This window comes from Chrysoperla carnea, chromosome 4 (assembly GCF_905475395.1).
Source record: "Chrysoperla carnea chromosome 4, inChrCarn1.1, whole genome shotgun sequence".
NCBI classification, from domain to species: Eukaryota; Metazoa; Arthropoda; class Insecta; order Neuroptera; family Chrysopidae; genus Chrysoperla; species Chrysoperla carnea.
In genome coordinates, this window is record NC_058340.1 from 38,908,927 (window position 1) to 38,928,281 (window position 19,355).

Sequence of the window (19,355 nt, forward strand, 5' to 3'; positions counted from 1 at the left end):
CTGCAATTTTGCAACGGATGGATTGTAAGATATCGAGAAGTCTATAGGACGTAAATCCAAAATTAATTTTTACTTCAAATCATAAAACAAAAAATGTTTTTTGATAATTATTAATTAGTTAGTTTAAGTTCATATTATTGAGACTAAGGAAAATTATAAAACATTTCCATGTGTTTGACAACTAAATTTTGATTTACAATTCCAATTATACTTGAATTTTTTAATTCAAAAAGAAACTACTTTTCAAATAAATAATTTTTTAGGCAAATTTTTAATTATTACGGACTAAAATCTACGTTACTTACCAAAAAAATTGTATTATTAATTGTAATATTACATAGCAATTATGCGCCTAATAATTATTGTCCATATTAGCTTAAAAATTAAGTCTTATTTAAAAATAAAAAATAAAAACGGTATCAGAGTCTAACAATATTTCCAGTCTATAAAAAAACAAAAAAATACAATAATAATATGGCCTTAAAAAATTATTATTTTTTTAGTTTTAAATATTCACTAAAATACTATCTTCGGCATTTTCTTCATCGATTGATGTGTCTGATGAGGACGATGATAATAATGCGACACCCATGGTTTGTTGACGACGTATCGGCGGTTTTGGAGTATAACGTCCACCGCGAAAAAATTCTGGAGGTGGTAATTTTGGTGGTAACTCTTCGGGTATTGAGTCGCATGTCAATGATCTATAACGAGTTAGTGATTTTGAAACATTTTGTTCCGAACTACAAACGAGAATTATTAATTAACTTTTTTACAAATGTTGTTCTAGGTGCTCTTCTGTTCACTGTAAGAATATCTAAATATCTATTCGTTTTTTACTTTATTCTAAATTCTACTTTAAAATTTCTACCATAACAAATAGTTAAAAAGTTATTTAAAATTCTACCTATTCTAATAAATGTACCTATCATCTATTTATGAAAAATATAAACAATAAAAAATGATCAATTTAATAATTAATGGTGTATTAAAATAAATTTTTTTATTGCGGAAACTTATGTGAACTTATAAGAAATTGGCATCCCGCACGTCCATTTTCAACATGTGCATTTAAAACTCATGTATTTGCTTTTTAATAGTCTATTTAACAAGTTCGAATTGGTGAAATATAGAAACAATGGCCGTAAATATTGGTGTGATAGCTATCACATTGGATTTGGGATGATGTCCAGAAAAATGTGCAAGAAGCATTTTTCAGCATATACAAAATTTCAAAAGTTATAATCAATTAAAAGATAAAAAAAAGGTATTTCGTTTTTCGCCAGTATTTCATAAAATAACCAGCCAAAAAATATCCGGGGAAAATTTCTGTTCAACTTTTTTGAATTTTTGTTTTTGATGAGAACCCACCCCCATGGTCGTAAAGTGTGAACCTCAAAAAAGCTAATCTCGTTTTTTGACTGTTAGGGGTATTAGCCTAATTGTACCCAAATTTTAACTGTCCATGTTGAAAATGGAAATGTGGGGCGTCTTTTCTTCTACAAAATTTTCTTCTAAGTTGACAATGGTAAAATAAGTGACATTAATTTTTAATTTTTTTAAAATTTATTTGTTTTAAATGTTTGTTTTCAATATATTTAATATGCCCATTTATTTAATCCACCATTTAAAAATTTCAGTTAGCAACATTCAAGAATATACGAAAAGTTTTTAATTTTAGAAATCGCGTACAGTTAAATCAAATATTAATTTTTTTGTGTTAAAAATATTTTTAAAATTTAGCTGGAGTGAATTTCTTAAATAAATTATTAGTGATTAACACAGGATGAAACAAGTTACAAATAAATATGATGTGTTTTATTTATAGCATTCCAAAACTTATTATTCTGATTTTTTTAAATGAAATTTAATCCATTTTCACATAAAAAATCTGAGGTTTATATTCAATAATTAATCCCTCTAAGATCAATCGTTCGAAAAGAATGATTTGATAAAAGATTCTAGATGTTTTTCACAAGCTTTATAGAGTCTTCGATAGCTTACACGGTTGCGATACTTGAGATGAATGTTAAGCCAATTTATTCAATAAAAATAGAGACAAATCTGGGAATTATGACATTGTCACTTTGTATAATAGCGAGTAGGGAAAAACTTAAGATATCCATAAATAGCCCCCCACTGTGATTTCAGTGCCATTAGTGGGCATATGCATATCTGAAAGGTTGTGTTAGCAGTTAGACTCTGCCGACCAATTCTAGTAGATATTAATAATGTAATACGCATGCGTATCATCAGAGGCAAGATCTGCGGATATGGTTACGAATTTTTGATTTGTGGGTTCAAATATTCAATTAAAAAATTAAGATGTTGTTTTCTATAAGCAGACTTGGATGCTGTGATCCGCCGAGTATTTCTTATAGATTAATGTACTAGCACAATTTAAAATGGTAGTCAGCTATTAAGATCCGAAATAATAAAAACAATATTTTGGCGGGGTTGGGTTTCGAACGTAGGAAAAACGAATTTTTGTCGATTAGTTTTGGTCACACGAGTCTAGAGCTACCCTTCCAAAATGGATACGGAACTCTTGTTTATGACAGATATCCGCGGATACGGATACCAATAGGCGATAGTCAAATCATCGAACATCAATCTCGAGTGATATTTTTTAAAAACATTAGATTTTTTATAATAACATGTAAAAATTAGTAAAATTGAACCATCCAAACATCAGATTGGAATAATATAAATTATAAAACAAAACTACATTGAGAAATGAAGAAATAAGTGACGATTACAATAAATGTATCATTAATGAAGCAAAAAGAATCAAACTATATAAATTTTGCGAAAATCATAAATTAATTTCTAATTATGATAATAAATAAAAGTAACCAAGATTAAAATTAAGAATAAAAAAATACATAAAAAAATACATAAAAAAATTCATTTAAAATAATAAAAGTTAGTATCAAACAAATCTCAACTCATAAAAGACGCGTGCCTGCTATATAACTTACCGATAAATTTTTTTCTATCTATTCTAAAATATAAAAACAAGCCGTTTTATAATAACTATAACACACAGTTCTATAAATAAGCTCGTTGATTCAATATTTTTTTTCACATTCATCGGCATTTTCAACAACTGGCTCACTAAATAGAAATAATGTCAAAATAGAGACAGACACAAAAAAAATAAATAAATAAATAAAAAATATTAAATAAATAAAAAGAAAATTATAAATGGCAGAAAAGTTTGTTGATAAATTAAAATACGTTTTTTAAATTGAAAAAAAAAAATTTTAATCAAAATTTAAAAGAAAATTATATGACCAATTTTAGACAAGTAATTCTTTTTGAATCGTTTGTTTTGCCGTATTTTTAGTGTTGTCGAATCACTGTTTAATAGTCTAAGAACCGAATTAAGGTCGACCTTCACCCATCTGTTTACCAAATGAAATTTAAAATATAAATAACCCTGTAATGGATTGCCTAAAAAATGTGGTCAAGATTACATTAACTCCTAGCAAGAAAGAATGTAGCTTCGATACGCGTTGAGTTGTACACAGCACATACAGCAGCAGTAGCATCTGTACCATCGGACAGATAGTAGCTAGTAGCTGTATCATCGTACAGCTTAAAGAGAACCGAAGCTACAACACATGCAAGCAACATATAATACTTATAACATCTCTTTCTTACACGCATTGCTTAACGCATGTACTCTGTCATACTCGTGAGGGATGCCTATGTCAAGATGTAAATTAAGCACATGGTATACAAATTGTATAAGTAATTACGCTCATCCGTTAACTCGCATATCTAAATAACGATAATTTTTTTGCAAAAACGGTGGTATAGATTTTTCTCGGTATATCGCTCCAAAACGACGTTTACAAGCTTTACAAGCTTTCGAAGTTTTGATATTTTTATTAAAAGTAGTCTTGACCATATTTTTTAGGCAACCCATTACAGGGATATTTGTTAATAATGTACATTTCATAAAAAATAACTTTCATTCAGTAAACAGATGGATGAAGGTCGACCCTAATTCGGGTCTAGTTCTATAAATACAAATGAAAATCAAAAAAATGTATTTGCGTAAGGTAGCAAACGGGAAATTCCTAATATATCAGGTTTTTTTTACAACATCAAAATGCAAGAATGAAATACCACAAATCATTTCTGGTGGTATAAACATGTTTAGACAATCTGGTGCAATTTAAAAATGTTTGAATGAAATCAAATTTTGTACACATACCCTCCTAATTCCAACATTGAACCACGTCGAACTTGTCGACGTGGATTTGGTGTGGTTGGCATTGGTCCGCCTGGACCACCCATTATGGGCCTTGGTATTACACCTAATGGATCACTATTACCATCTTCAATTAATATAACCGCTTGACCTCCTTGGGTTCGTTCTGTTCTTGGCGATGAATCACAACTACTTCCATGTACAGACCCAGTACTTTCACGACGGAATAAACCAATTATTGATGGTTGTTTTGTATTTTCAATGCCACCTATAATGACATAATATTTAAAAATGACGAAAATTTAAATTTAAGAACATTGAACAATTACATTTAATGCGGCTTACTGAGTAACATCTTGAATTTTTTACTCAATATAAATTTAAACTGTTCGCATAGTTATTAATACAGCAATAAATAAATCGCTTTATAATAATCTATAATAATTTTTTCAAACAAAGGACCGTAAATTGGATTTTTCTTTTGTATTAAATATTTACAAACAAAATTTTAATAATTGCTTGACAGTTTAAAAAAATTTGGAATTTGTTTACTGATTTAAATATATTTTTAATAATAAATTCAAGATATTGTAAATCAAGTAAGAAAATTCAGCCGAATGGGTTTAAATACACGTAGTAGCAAATCGTTTTTTGACGTGGATTATTTTGAGGATGCAATGTTTCTGCAAAATTATGGACCCATAACGCAACATTTAAACCTTAAACGTATATGAGGGATATGATAATGGTTACATGCAGGGAAAAAGAAGGGACGTTAAAAAATGAATTTCTATTGTTTACTTTGCTAAATAGTTTTTGTGTAAAGAGACCACTGGAAAGACTAAAAATCTCTAAAAACATTAGCAATGTCCTTGAGATATGCAACGAATTTCTCAGTGTTTTTGCTTTTCTTAGTGACAATGAAAAAAAAGCATTTTCGGATTAAAATCCGTAATTGTTTTTTCTCATTTATATAATCTCAAAGCTATATTTTCGTACTGTTGATATGATTTTCTCATAGATGCCATTGTAATAATAATAAAACACTAGCAAAGCACTGTAATCGGATGCCTAGCACTTCCATCTATAAGACCCATAAGCCAAAGACGTTTCTGAGTGAAAGGTGCTGTTATAAGCAAATAAAAATACAATTTTCCGCCGAAAGCATAGGCTATGCAGAGCATTCATAATTTCTATGTCGAGATTGCTGCTAAGCGATTCAACAAACAGTCAAACTATTTGCCCAACCGACAGGACTCAAATTGTATATATTTGGGTCAAAAATACTCTAGGAAATGACTTTTTCCAAATCGTAGAGTTACTTCTATGAAAAAATGAAGAAAATCTTAAAAATTAAAAAAAAAATCTATTCCACTATATGTACTACGGCTTGGGTTAACTGCCCGGATTGACCCCCTCTGGATCCGTGCTTGTTACAATAAAAGGGTTTTGTTGGTTTGATGTAATAAAGAGTTAGAGGCAAAGCAATAAATCTTGATATATTTAGTGACCTAAACAATAGAAATTCATAATTAGAAATAGAAGAGATAGAAAACATGAACATGAAAAAGACTGACAAAGACGAAGTGTAAAAAAAGTTAATATAAGGGTTAAATAGTTACATCAAAATAGGAGATTACCAGAAACAAAAGTTGTTTGTTAAAAAAAATTAGTTTAAAAAATTAATTCACATACATTATTATGTGTTCTATTGTTTGATTGTTTGTTTGTTAATAAACGACAACACAGCCATGTTTGTATGTTTTTTTTAGTGAGCACTTAAGAAGCAATTTTCAACAATTTCACATTATTGCGCGCATTTATCGTGTGTGTTTGTTCTATCATCTGCCTATGTCTAGAAATTACCCAAAAAGGTAGCGGACGGTGAACTATATGCTAAATATTCTTTATTAGATGCCCACGCTGGAAATTCATTCTGTTGTAATCCACCCGTTGTATTTTCACCCTCATCGTCACGTTTCCACGGTAACATTGTCTCCGTTGCTGTGGGTGTTGTAACACGAATTATATCACCACCTGTGAATGGGAGAAAAATAGTTCATTTATTATATAGGCAATAAAATTTAAAAAACAAAAATAAAATCGGGCATTGATAACATTCTATTGAGAAATGTGACGGGCGAGATACTTCGTCTGCGATATTTAGATTGGTAAGTAAAATATATCAGATGTCAAAAGCTCGACTTCTTAAAACTTAGTGAGTATCTATATAATCTAAGAATTCGAGTATTTGAGTCGGAGATTTTTTATTTTTTCGTCTTTCCAATTCTACTTGAGATAACTTCTATAACAAAAACCGGCCCCGTATTTTTCGTATGTCATGTGAACAGTAAATTGATCAGCGTGTTCGGAACAACTTAGGTTTTCTTTATTATGTAAGTTAGAAACTCAGCATATCTGAGGAATAGCATGAAATAAAATTAAGGCCTGAGTTTATAATAAAGGTACCGTTTATTAAACTGAGGTGGCAAAATGTAACTTTTATTACTCAGATATTCGGAGTTGTTCACTTTGTTTCAACATATCTAAGTTATTCTGAACGCTGAATAATTGTCCTGCTTGTTCACATGGGTATATTGTTTTGTGTTCTAAGTATTTGTGTCGATACTAGAAAGATCAGAAAAGAATGTTTTGACAAAAATTGATATGAATAATTCAAAAGTATTAAAAAATTCAAATATGTTAAAAATAGAAATTCTTTGAATTTAAAATATTTTCTAGAAAGTGACATGTTAAAAATATTAAATATATCTTTTATCAGTTTAGTTTAACATGTAAAGAAAATGAAAAAAAATTATATATTATAAAAAAGCAAATGCCGAAACCAGGGATCGAACCAGGGACCTTTAGATCTTCAGTCTAACGCTCTCCCAACTGAGCTATTTCGGCTGATGTGTGATCCGCAATTTTTACTAGTCGGATGATTTTTTAAAAGTATTTTGTTAGTTAATCATAATACTAAATAAGTAGATATAAGTTTGTAGTAAAATCGATAATATTTACCGTCAGATTCTTTAGACATTCGTTTTATTCCATCACCGTAAATATCTTCCTCCGTTACTGCAGAAAAATGGTTAATTTTAACAAAACACATCTATAATTATATTACAAGGATTTAATATAAATGTTTGTGTAAACAATAGGGACAATGGATATTTTCAGGATTTTTAATTTTAAATTTTAAAAAATATGTCTTATTATGTTATTGTTCTTTATTCGAAAGTATTAATTCCATAAGTGTTTGTTATATACCCACGTTAAAGTTAACATGCAACCACCAAGTTTTTCATGTAATTGTCGATAATTTTCATCGAGCGTACCGATTGTTGGTGTCCCATAATGTTGATGCATTACACAAGTAGGTACAAACTTTTTGGTATAATTGCAAAAAAAAAAATTGATTTTTATAATTTTGATAAAGAAAGCAAATTAAATTAGAAAACCTGAAAATAGTTACCATCGTTTTTCTGAATTGTGTGATTTTTAATTTTAATTATTTCAAACATGCATTAATCATTATTAATTTTGGAAAATACGTGCAATTAAAATTCGTTGCTTATCAAATACCAATGAGAAGGAATGATTATGACTAAAATTAAATATCTGTGAAAAATATGTATGAAATTTTGAAAATATTCACGTGCAATTATTATCTACACAGGATTGCCAAAAAAACATCAAATGCAAATCAAAATTAGAGACATATGAAATTTTTGTGTAATTATGTGTAACATAAAATGGGATAATTATTAATTCTTTTTGTACATCAAAATATATGTATGCTGCATGTTTTTGATTGATAAAAACAAAAATTTAATAAATTCTTGAAGTATTTGTTATTAAAACGATATTGTACGATATTTAGAAATAATCTGGATGGACAAATGACGTCATTCGTGACAAGAATATTATAAGGTCAAGTTTAATAACAAATGCTCAAAATAATATTGGCCAATTAAATAATAAATTGAGGAAGCAACGATTATTCTATGACTCATAAGCAATAGCAGCTAAATCTAGCCTGTTTTTCTTAAAAAATAAATAGTGGTGTTTTTTCTTAAATAACCTTGCTCTAATTGATAATAATAATAATAATAATAATAAAATTAATTTTCTATTAAATATATTTTCGTCTTGATAATTTTTTGTTATATTATTTACCGTTGTAATTAGATTTATCTCGACGCCATGGTAAACAAATTTCAGCAGCTGTTGGGAATCTTGTAGGACGTATTTCATTTCCGGAAATAAGCGCACCCTGACTTAGCAAACTGCCACTACACTCAGTGCCAGTACTTAAAGGGGGCTCGTCACTTGCTATATTTTAGACAAGGGGTAATAAAATGTTTTAATATCTAGCAAGCAAAGCCATAATTATAATTAGCTTCACATTAAATATAAAATAAATTTTGAAAGGAATTATCAGTTTTCAATTCTGATAATTTATTTCAAATATGTTTAAAATAAAAAAAAATATCCTTTTTTTGTTTGGAGGAATAAATAAGAAGTTATTGTTAATAAATGAAAAAAATACAGAAAATACTTTTCTCATGCGTTCTTAATTACTCTATTAAAAGCATGAAAAATATCAGAGAAAAATTGCTCCAGTCCACGGTCGATTTTAGTGGATTTATGGAATTTTTATTTGTGAATTATTAGTTTATAGAATGTGTGAACAGATTAATTGATTTTTTTGTTTGATTGTTATGATGAGCACATCGATCATATTTAGTATATTATAAAAGCTTCACACGATATTTACACACATAATAAGTATGAGCTTCATTCCATTTATCAAAATATGAAACGTTTAAAAATACATTTATGAAAATTTGGTATTGTGAAGGCTTAAGATGATGAGAAAAACGTGACAACCTATACAGTATATCTAAATGCGATGTAGAATATACTCAACCGTACACTTAAGTGTGTGTGCGGCGACGAAAAAAGGCAGCATTGAAAGAAATCATTTTTAACTCCCGAACTAAAAAAAGGGTGTTATAAATTTGACCGCTATGTGTATGTATCTGTCTGTGGCACCGTAGCGCCTAAACCGATAAACCGCTTTTAATTTTTTTGGTTTCGTTTGATAGGTAATTTAACGGAGAGTGCTCTTAGCTATGGGTGCCAGTTAAGGGTTCCGTGCCATCAAGTGTCAGTTAAGGGTTCCATAACCGAAAAAAAACTAAAAAATTGGCGACGATCTACAAAATACTTTAAGGAAAAAAGTAATTTAATGGAGAGTGTTCTTATAAATGTTTCTATTTCACTTTTTAATTTAAGAGCTTAAGAAATTATTAAATAAGGTGAATTTGATCATCCTAAAGAAAATATTCCAAATGATTTTCTATTCAAATGAATCGGATATCAATTTTAAATTGAAGTCAAAATCCATTCGAAATTATCAATTGGAACGAATGAGATTGAATCGGAAAAAATTAATTTTTATATCCAATAAACTCAAATCTTGAAATTATCAGAACTTCTTTCAAGTAAATTCTATTTTCCTAGTTTTTGAAGTAAACTAACGATTATTATTTCAGTTGAAAACAAAATTTTTTTCATATTTTTGAGGTTCCCGTTAAGAAAGTCGTAAAAGAACAACTTTTCTTTTCCTAAATTTACGTGGAAACAACAATACTAGGATCCGTTCCGAATTACTGTTCTTGAGGTATCAACACCCCAGGGCTTAAATTTTAAATGAGCTGACAGCATCATCAGTTGAAATATAGGGACAATACATTTTTTCAGAGGATTTTCTTGAGGAAGATCGTAAAAATATGGATGTAAATTATGTCGCCAATATTTATAAAAACTTTATTTAAAAATATTTTGGCGATAATTATGGATCAGGACAAAATAATTTAATTTAATATATAGTATAGTTCTTGTAAGCCGTAGCAATTAAATTTTTAAACGTTTCATTTTCGTTATATGGAATAGCACTATAAAAAAATTATTTAAAAATATCATATATAGGAAAATTGAAAATTATTTATTCAGTTGGATAATTTGAAATAAAACAAAACCAATACAGTAGAATTACAGAACAACCGCTCTAAAACAGATTTATAGAGTGCAAAAGATATATGAACATAGTGATCTTTCAAATTATTCACATACTGAATAAAAAATTTACTCAAAACAAATTTTTTTTATTAAGTATTTTTTTCTTGAGTGAATTTTGAAAAATCTGAAACATATAATACTCTGAAAATAATAATAAAAAATATAGAATTTAATATTCACATTTTCGAAATGCAATTTTGTGCAAGAAAACATTAAGTAAAAAAAAATAAAATTTACAAAAATCAAAATTATTACAGATAGATATCGAATTAAAGGTAAGTTTTAATAATATTAATTTAAAAAATAATAAAATTATTTAACTTACGTGATGATTTTGCGGTAAATGTGATTGGACTATCCCAATCTTCTTTCATTGCATGTGTTTCCCCGTCCTCATTTTCATGCAATACCTCATTTATGTAATCTAGTGAAAGAAAATATGGGTACATCAGATGAATTTATGGTAAAATTATTTAAATCAAAACGAGAATAAAAATAGTATTATGTAATGAAATATGTGTTTTAACTTTTATATTTTCGTTAGGATTCCGTTGCCTACTAAGAAGTTCCTTTTTTTTACACAACCGCTTATTTAATATTTAGCGGAGGAGCAAAAAATGAGCAAAAAAAGTAAAAACGAATTTAATTTTTTGTTTTAAAAAAAATTTAAGCTTCGTTGAGCAATTTCAACTTTTTTTTCAAAAATAATAATCGAAATGATCATAAAGAATGAATAAATAGATATACAAAGCTGTACAATAATCAAATTTTGCATTTTGTTCCCTGCTTCTATATGACACTATCTTGATTAATCTGACCTATTAGCTGTTTCAGTCTTTTAATCACCCCACAATTTTGTAAGTTACATGCTTCCATTAGGGCAAGTTATTTATGAAGATTGATTTGAAAAAAAAACATGAAGAAGGGCTCTAATTCTTAGAGGGAACAAACATACTAATTCAAGTTTTATATGTTTCAAAATTGGGTACCTACAAACATCAATAAATCAAGGGTCTTAATTTCAGGCATTTTTCCATGCATGTAGGTTTAAGTTTGTGAATCAAGTTTCACCTACTTTTCGCTAGTGTAAGGGTCATTATAAAAATTTTAATGGTAAATAGAACTGAATAAAACTAATTAAATTATTTATCAAATTACTATACTTACCATGCGAAAATTGTTTAGCTGAGCCATTTTGTTGAAATTCCGGAAAACTAACATGATTTTGTTTGCCATCCTGAAAGCATTTAAATTCAATAAAATATATATAAATAACAAGTTTTTTTGTATTTTTTAACAAAAAGTTTCATCGACTTTTATATTAGGTGTGTGAGCTTTTAAGCGCACTGATTGAATAAAAAATGTATTATAAAAAGGTTTCCTTAAACCTTCTATGTTTGTCAATTTTAAGCAGCTTACTACATGTAAAAAAAATCGATCGAATATGTTATATATTTTATTATATTATCGTGAATACCATACATTTTTTGAAAATTTATTTAATGTGTTATGTGTGCACTATTAAAATACAACGCGCTAGAAAATGACAGCATACTGAGTGTCTTAGAACACGCGTACACCTCATATGATATCCTAAATATTTATTTTATTGCAAATCAAAGCATTTCATTCCCAACCGAAGTGGCTCTTTTAATTATCGCTCGAAACTGATATAAGTGGCAGAAGAACACATTAAATTAGAAAGATGTTCCTTGTCCAAAAGACTACCAAATTCGAAACAGATTCGGAAGGAAATTCATCAAAAAATCTACCTGAAACTTTCTGAAAGATTGATTGAACCCTCTTTCTTTTATCAAGTGCAAGCTTGAGTTAGAAAGAGCAAAATTTGGTCGGAGCCTACCAGGTCGTTACATATTACTTTTCCTAATTCTTACTAATTACCCTGATTTACTTACTAATTACAGAAGAAAGCTGAAAAATAATCGAAACGTTTTGAAATTTTGACTAGTTATTATTAAAGAATATCTTTTTTTATTCACCGAGAATATTTTTGTAGTGGCTGGCCGGGTGCCTATCCTAGGAAAAATTTCTAGGTTTGCCTATGCCTGTAGGTGAATCCGTTGTCTAATGGCAGTCGAATAAAATAAAAAAAACAATATCCTTGAAATTTTGTATCTACATACTACATATTATAAATAATAAAATATAGACCCGGTAAAATCGTTTCGAATTTTTATCATATAATTGGGGTCAAAGTTAACAATAAATTACTTACTCAACAATATTCTGCAAAAATTTAGGCTAAAATCCTTCAAAGCGATTCGGTTAATATTGTTAATTTCTTAAAAAAAATTAGTTTAAACAATATCCTATCGGGTTACCCACCGACAAAATGCACTTTTACGTTCAGGAGCATTTTTTAAAAGAGAAAAATTTTCCATGCGAGAATTAATCATGATCAAGGACGGATTTTTCCGGGTCTATTAGAGCTTTTAAAAAATTTTGTATTACATACCTTATTTAATTTTTTACTTCGTTTGTGATGATGCTTACGTTCACCAACCATACGACGAATATTCATATGCATACGATAATTTAATTGTGTAGATAAATCTTTATCATTCACCGCGTGTCGACTATAACTTAATCTACGATGCTACAATCAAAAGAGACAACAGTTCACATAACAAGAAAGAGTTGATTAGATACAAAAGATAAGTGTCGGGACTACAGATCGCTTGATAAAAAAAGTTCCTCAGAAAATATCTTTGGTAAAAAAATCCACTATAAAAAGAAGATTTGTTGGGTAGAATGGTTTAAGTTACGTTGGATTGAACTACGTATCGTATCGCTGAAATATTGTTTGTATGATAGCTTTTTTTATACAATGGGCCGTTTTTGAAATAAAGGGCGCAAAAGATGGAGCGCTCAGCTATACGTACCTTAGCGCTGGATCAATATTTATCAATATAAGGTATTAAAGATTATTTAAGTAGTATTTAATCGATAATTAAGTGAAAAACCCGTATAATAGACGGGGTCAAGCGTGAACCCCAGTCTATTATGCGGTTTTTTCCATAATTATTCATTAAATGCTTCTTAATTAATTATTTAATACCTTATATTTATAAATAGTGACTCAGCACTGAAGTACGTTAACCTGAGCACACACCATCTTCTACGCCTTGTATTTCAAAAACGGTTCAACATACAAAAAAAAGTTTTGGCCATTTGTAGAAAATTTTATCTTCTACAACTTTTATTATAAATGTTAATACGATTGAAGACAAAAGAAACGAGATATTCACAAAAAGTTGATTTTCGAGACCTTTGACCTTAAATATCCAAGGACGCGCACGCGTGACTATATATGACTCTTGAGACAACATTTGTGCTATCAAAAAAATTAATTAATTTTTTTATATAAAACACTACTCTGGCCCATACAAAAGTAATAATCAAGAGACACCGGGAAGTAAACAAAACAATTGCGACATGTGTGCGATAAACTCCATACAAAGTGTCACGGAGATTACCGTATACCCCCGAAACAGTGATCTGCTTGGCCGACTAATCGGTCGAATAATTACCTTTCTACAACCGACTAATCGGCTAGTTGGCCAAATTCATAGTCGGCACTTTTTTAAGATTTAAGCCTACTAATGACTGCCACGTATTGTCTGTTTGACGTCATTAGTGTTTGTTGCAAATTATTTTACAATTATCAAACAGATAAATATTGTTTGATCCATATTTAGTAACGGATTTTGTTGCTTTTCCCTAAGATTTTTTCGATATGTTTTTTATTTTCGGGATCTGTAGTCTCGTAACCAAAATATATATAGAAAATTAATCGACATGTATACTGGGTGTTCCAAACCACCCGTCCAGGCTGATTATTCTGAATAGTTTTTAAAAAAAATTGAAACGAAAAAACAAGTATCAAATATTTTTTGAAACTCTATCTAACCATACCAAAAACACCCTCCACCCTCAACCCCTGTTAGGGGTAGGGGGTGTAACTTGAAAAAATCAAATGGAAACCCCTATTTTTTTCTGCAGATTTGGATTCTTCAGAAGAAAAGACAAACATTTTGTCTAAAAAATTTTTCCCGATTTTCGGTAGATCGCGCTACAATCGACAAAAATCGTTCTTTTAGATTTGGCATAAGAATTGCGCCGTTCAATGACAAAAATCAAAACGAAAAAGTAAAAAAAAATAAAAACACAAACACACAGAACCAAAACAAAAACAAAACAAAAGCAACACAAAAGTTAGAAATTCAACGAAAATAAAAGAGAAGCGAAAATGTCGAATTGCGGTAATTGAGGTAAACCACTAGACAATTGGGAGGATACTAAATAAAGCTCTTAGAAAGAATTAGATATGAATCATTTTAGATTTAATTTTTTTTCAGACTTTCCAAAATAAAAAAAAACATTTTTACAAAAATAATTTTTCTAAATCATAATAAAATATGAAATACAAAACAGAATAGTCTTTTCTTCAAAAAAACAAAAACAAAATTGAAAATAACTATTCTCGACTCAAAAAACTTTTCTCGCCTTCACTTGAACTGCAATTCTAATGCCAAATCTAAAAGAACGATTTTTGTCGATTGTAGCGTGATCTACCGAAAATCGGGAAAAATTTCTTCGACAAAATGTTTGTCTTTTCTTCTGAAGAATTCAAATCTGCAGAAAAAAATAGGGGTTACCATTTGATTTTTTCAAGTTACACCCCCTACCCCTAACAGGGGTTGAGGGTGGAGGGTGTTTTTGGTATGGTTAGATAGAGTTTCAAAAAATATTTGATACGTGTTTTTTCGTTTCAATTTTTTTTGAAAACTATTCAGAATAATCAGCCTGGACGGGTGGTTTGGAACACCCAGTATATAAAAAGCCGAATTTTCTCAAGAAGAATAATAATTTCAATACAAAAAAAAAAAAAAAATAAAAAAATAAAATACATTTAGATAATACGATTATTGATCTACGATAGAGATATATACATTGTGTTTCATTAAAATGTGGTTGTAATGGGAGTAATATCATTGGTTATTAATTATAAAACAGTTAAGTTTTGAATTTATAGACATATAAACTAGTGTCGGATTTATTTTGAGGAGGTACATAAAAATAGGAACTTTGTGGTGGAAACTCTGAAAATTTTGCATTCACACTCAAAACACAAAAATTGTGCAATAGAAGTAATATTTCAACATCTGTTGAAAAATGTTTGCAAAAAACACTCCATCCAACTAACAAATAACTGTCGACACCAAAAAACGTATACTAAACAGATTCACATACACAGTATTACACCAGCAACTCTCTGTCCGTTGGGGCAGAGACCTACCAAACGAGAAATATTTTTAATATGTTGTTTTTTATTTCATCCATATTTAACACCGAAAAGAAATGCATTATAGTTTATATCAATTTTGTATTGTTGTAAGCATAAAGTTTGCTATTTTAATTTCGTGGAATATAGTAACGTAAAGCGGAATTTAATATAGTTGGCCAATTTCCTGATCTAATATATTGTTTTAATACATTCTAAATGAAACACTCAGTATATTTTTGAAAAATACATCAGCAATATGTTGTTAGAATACATATTTACAATTTCAAACAATATCCAAATTGTTACAAGCATTTTGAAACAGTTTTGTTGGAATTATAATATCGTTGTGTAAAATTATGTCTACAGTAAAAAAAAAAATAGTTCGACAAAAGCACCACATTTGATTATTATTTAGTGCACAAAATATATCTAAAGTAAAAAAGTAAATAAAATTAAAAATCTCTATTTTTCTTTTCAATTTAATTTAAACTCAAAGTGAAACTAGAAATTAATCCAGATTATTCAAGTTAAAGTTTTATCAACATTTAATTCAACATAATACTTTTGGTCCTTCGTGCCGGATACGAGTGACATGTTCAATTAATAGTTTTTATAATCTTTTATTTCTTAAGGATGTACGAGCGCAAGGGCAATCTTGGACAAAAGACTTGATTTTTTGTATATGAAGTTGGACTATTTTAAGGGGGGGGGGGGGGTGCCCGACATTGGTCTTATGGGAAAATGGTAGATAGATGATATGTTTTCATAGATTTATTCCAAATTAGTCGGTGGAAATTAAAATAAACTATTAAAATTAAAGTTAAAACCTTAATAAATTATTGAAAACAAAAAAAAACCCGTTGTGTCCGACTTATTAAGAATGCATAAGCACGATAGTGGGGACATAAATAAAAAAAAATATTTTTTAATTTTGATTTAATTATTAGGTTAGTTATAACTTGACAATATAAACGAAAAGTAAGAATAAAATTTTTCGATATCTGGAGTAATTTAAAAAATATCGAAACTATTTAACTTTCGATATTTCGGCAGATATACAAAAATTTTATTCTTATTTTTCGTCTACTTTCATGAAGTTATAACAAAATTCATCATGAAAGTTAGTAATAAGGTACAAATAATTTTAACTACAAGCCTAAACTTGCCTTGGCGTTCATACTACCTAAAAATAAAGTTGATTGACACCAACAGCTTAGAAGAACGAGAAAGAACTTTTTACGTTTAAGAACTCAAACGTTTTTAAAAACTTAATGTTATACTTTGGAAAATTTTATTCGTTTTCAAAAACCCTTCATAGTACATTATTAACCCAAAAGGGTAAGTGCAAATATATTCATGCTGCTTTAAATTTGAATGAAAGTAAACCAAGACATACAAAAATAAACTTGAGTAATTTGAGATTAATATCTATTTAACTGAATTAAAGTTTAAATTAGAATTGCTATAAATTAACCCATTATTAAGGAATTTTTTAAAACACAATAAAATACACTTAATATTGAGATGTGTTTTGTGCTCACCATATTTGAAGAGGAAATCTGTAGTAAAAATAATTTGGAAAAATTAAATGAATTGGTATAGAAAAATATGGAAATTATTGCAAACGGCAATTCATGGTATTTAAAATAAAACTGAATTTGAATTTGCTTTCTCGATTTTTGTATACAGAAAATAAGGCCAATATAAAGTGTGTATTACAAAGTTTAGGTTTTATAAGGGAAAAAAATGTTGTAAATTTTAAAGATAAAGGCTTGGATAAGCTTGGAAATTTACATACATTTTTCTCCATGTATAACACAGACACACAAAAATTTTCCACTTACTCTTCGGTATGGTTTGCATAATTCTTCGGCTAATAAGTGATGTATTTTGGCATCGGTTAAATCCCTCTTTGATGGATTGTATTCCAATTCTTGCATGTCAATATTCCATGTGCTCGAATCTAATTGGCTGAAACTGGGACTAAAACATTAGAATTCAACAAAAAAGAAATATTAAATCACCAAGAATCTACATAGGAGAAAATGAATGAGTAGAGAAAAAGAATAGGTAAAAATTTTTGCTAACAGGCATATCAAAAGTATATAATAAATCATCTATTTGCTGTTAATCTTAACGAACTAAATTAACGCTTTTCAAATATTATTGTCTTTTAAATGAATTAATGAATGAATAAGTAAAACTTAATGAGTGAATTTTAAGATGTTGTTGTGCGAAAATTATCAAGTATTCGATTGGGGATCGAAGTTTCCATTTTATAGGTTGTATTGCCATAACTTGGAAGATTCTTTTAAAATGTGCCTTTTTTATTAGCTCATTCTTCTTAAGTTTTTCTTGATAGAACTGATTTAATATGTCTGGTTCTCACTTTCTTGCCAAATTTTTTACTCAAAATATAATTGTTATTATTTTGATTCATATTTTAGGATTAATCTTCGAGAAATGATGTAAAATTCTTCAATTAATGAATGATCTTGAGAATATTTTGGACACGACTGGTACTTATGGATAATGAATGAATTATGATTTTTTTGGATGGAAATGAAAAGCGTTAATTTATCATTACTAATGCTAATTGAAAAATAAAATTTAAAAGACTAAATATGTTTGAAATAAAGAATTTTATAAATAACTGTGCGATATTTCTACATAGTGATAATTTGCTAAAAAATAGAAAAAAAGTAAGAAAAAAAAGATTCATTATATTTTTATGCATACGAAGCTTTTATTGTTTTAAATTCGTATCATCATGCCTTGTTAGAAAAATTTACCATGTTAAAAACGAGTTGGCGCACCTTCCATTTAAATTACCCGCTGTATAATTACGAAATATTGCTGACATTGATTCCGTACCACTAATATTACCAATAGTTGATGCATTGCGTCTCATATATTCCATTGCATCACGCATTGCTAATTTTGAATATGTTTCTAAGATTTTTGGCTCTGCCCCTTGATAATTTCGTAATATAAATGGTCTTAAATATTGATTATCGAAACGTTTAAATCTAGAAAGTTTATAATATTCGTCAAAAAATTGTTTTACATCAGAAGTGAATAAAGTACCTATATTTGAACGCTTACCTATCGCGTACATGATAATTTCCATGTTTCCCTAAAATTTCTTCTACGCCTGCCATTAAATGATCCATAAACTGCAATTATATGAAAATTGCAAATCATTTTAATTTACTTTAAGAGAGGTAGGTAAATTAGCAAAAAAGTTTTTTCTCTTTATGATAAATTTATACAATATTTTTCTGACTTATAACTGCAAATGAGCCGATAAAATTACATATTTTCCAATTATTTATTAAAATATTTGATATATTTATTAAAGTATATAAAAAATTTATTGATTTATAAATTTTTATAAAAGTTGTTGATTATTATTGTAATATTGTAGTAAATATACCTAACTTTGACTACAGTGTTGCAATATCTAAACGGTTTTAATAATAAAATTATTAATAAATACATTTTTATTTGCATTTTGTAAGCGTATAATATGGCTGATGTGATCGCTTCGTTAATTTAATGATCGCTCGTTAACAAAAGTGCGAGCATCGGCACCCCATAATTTTAAAACACTTGAAGTGGCGATCATATCGACTGGACGCAGGCATTGAAAATAGCATATAAAAGTAAAAAATAAACCACATTTGTTTTAGTTTCTGCAAGTTCCCAGGGTGTGAAAAAACCTTTCTTGCGGTC

General features: G+C 28.6%; 1 protein-coding gene and 1 non-coding gene across 2 annotated transcripts in view; both read right to left on the bottom strand.

Moving 5' to 3' along the window:
* Positions 1–295: 295 nt before the first annotated feature.
* The window catches only part of LOC123299195 (probable Na(+)/H(+) antiporter nhx-9), a 90,650-nt gene continuing 71,590 nt past the window's right edge, over positions 296–19,355 (bottom strand). The window contains exons 6-16 of the mRNA XM_044881490.1: positions 18,726–18,796; positions 18,437–18,649; positions 17,465–17,603; positions 12,789–12,929; positions 11,480–11,549; positions 10,638–10,736; positions 8,405–8,560; positions 7,247–7,303; positions 6,089–6,259; positions 4,226–4,490; positions 296–743 (exon numbers count right to left, since the gene is read on the bottom strand). Coding sequence (XP_044737425.1) covers positions 506–743; positions 4,226–4,490; positions 6,089–6,259; positions 7,247–7,303; positions 8,405–8,560; positions 10,638–10,736; positions 11,480–11,549; positions 12,789–12,929; positions 17,465–17,603; positions 18,437–18,649; positions 18,726–18,796 — 1,620 coding nt within the window. The 3' untranslated portion in view covers positions 296–505. The remainder of the gene's footprint in view (positions 744–4,225; positions 4,491–6,088; positions 6,260–7,246; positions 7,304–8,404; positions 8,561–10,637; positions 10,737–11,479; positions 11,550–12,788; positions 12,930–17,464; positions 17,604–18,436; positions 18,650–18,725; positions 18,797–19,355) is intronic.
* Trnaf-gaa lies at positions 7,060–7,132 on the bottom strand. Its single transcript has one exon. It is a non-coding gene; the product is annotated as a tRNA-Phe (tRNA).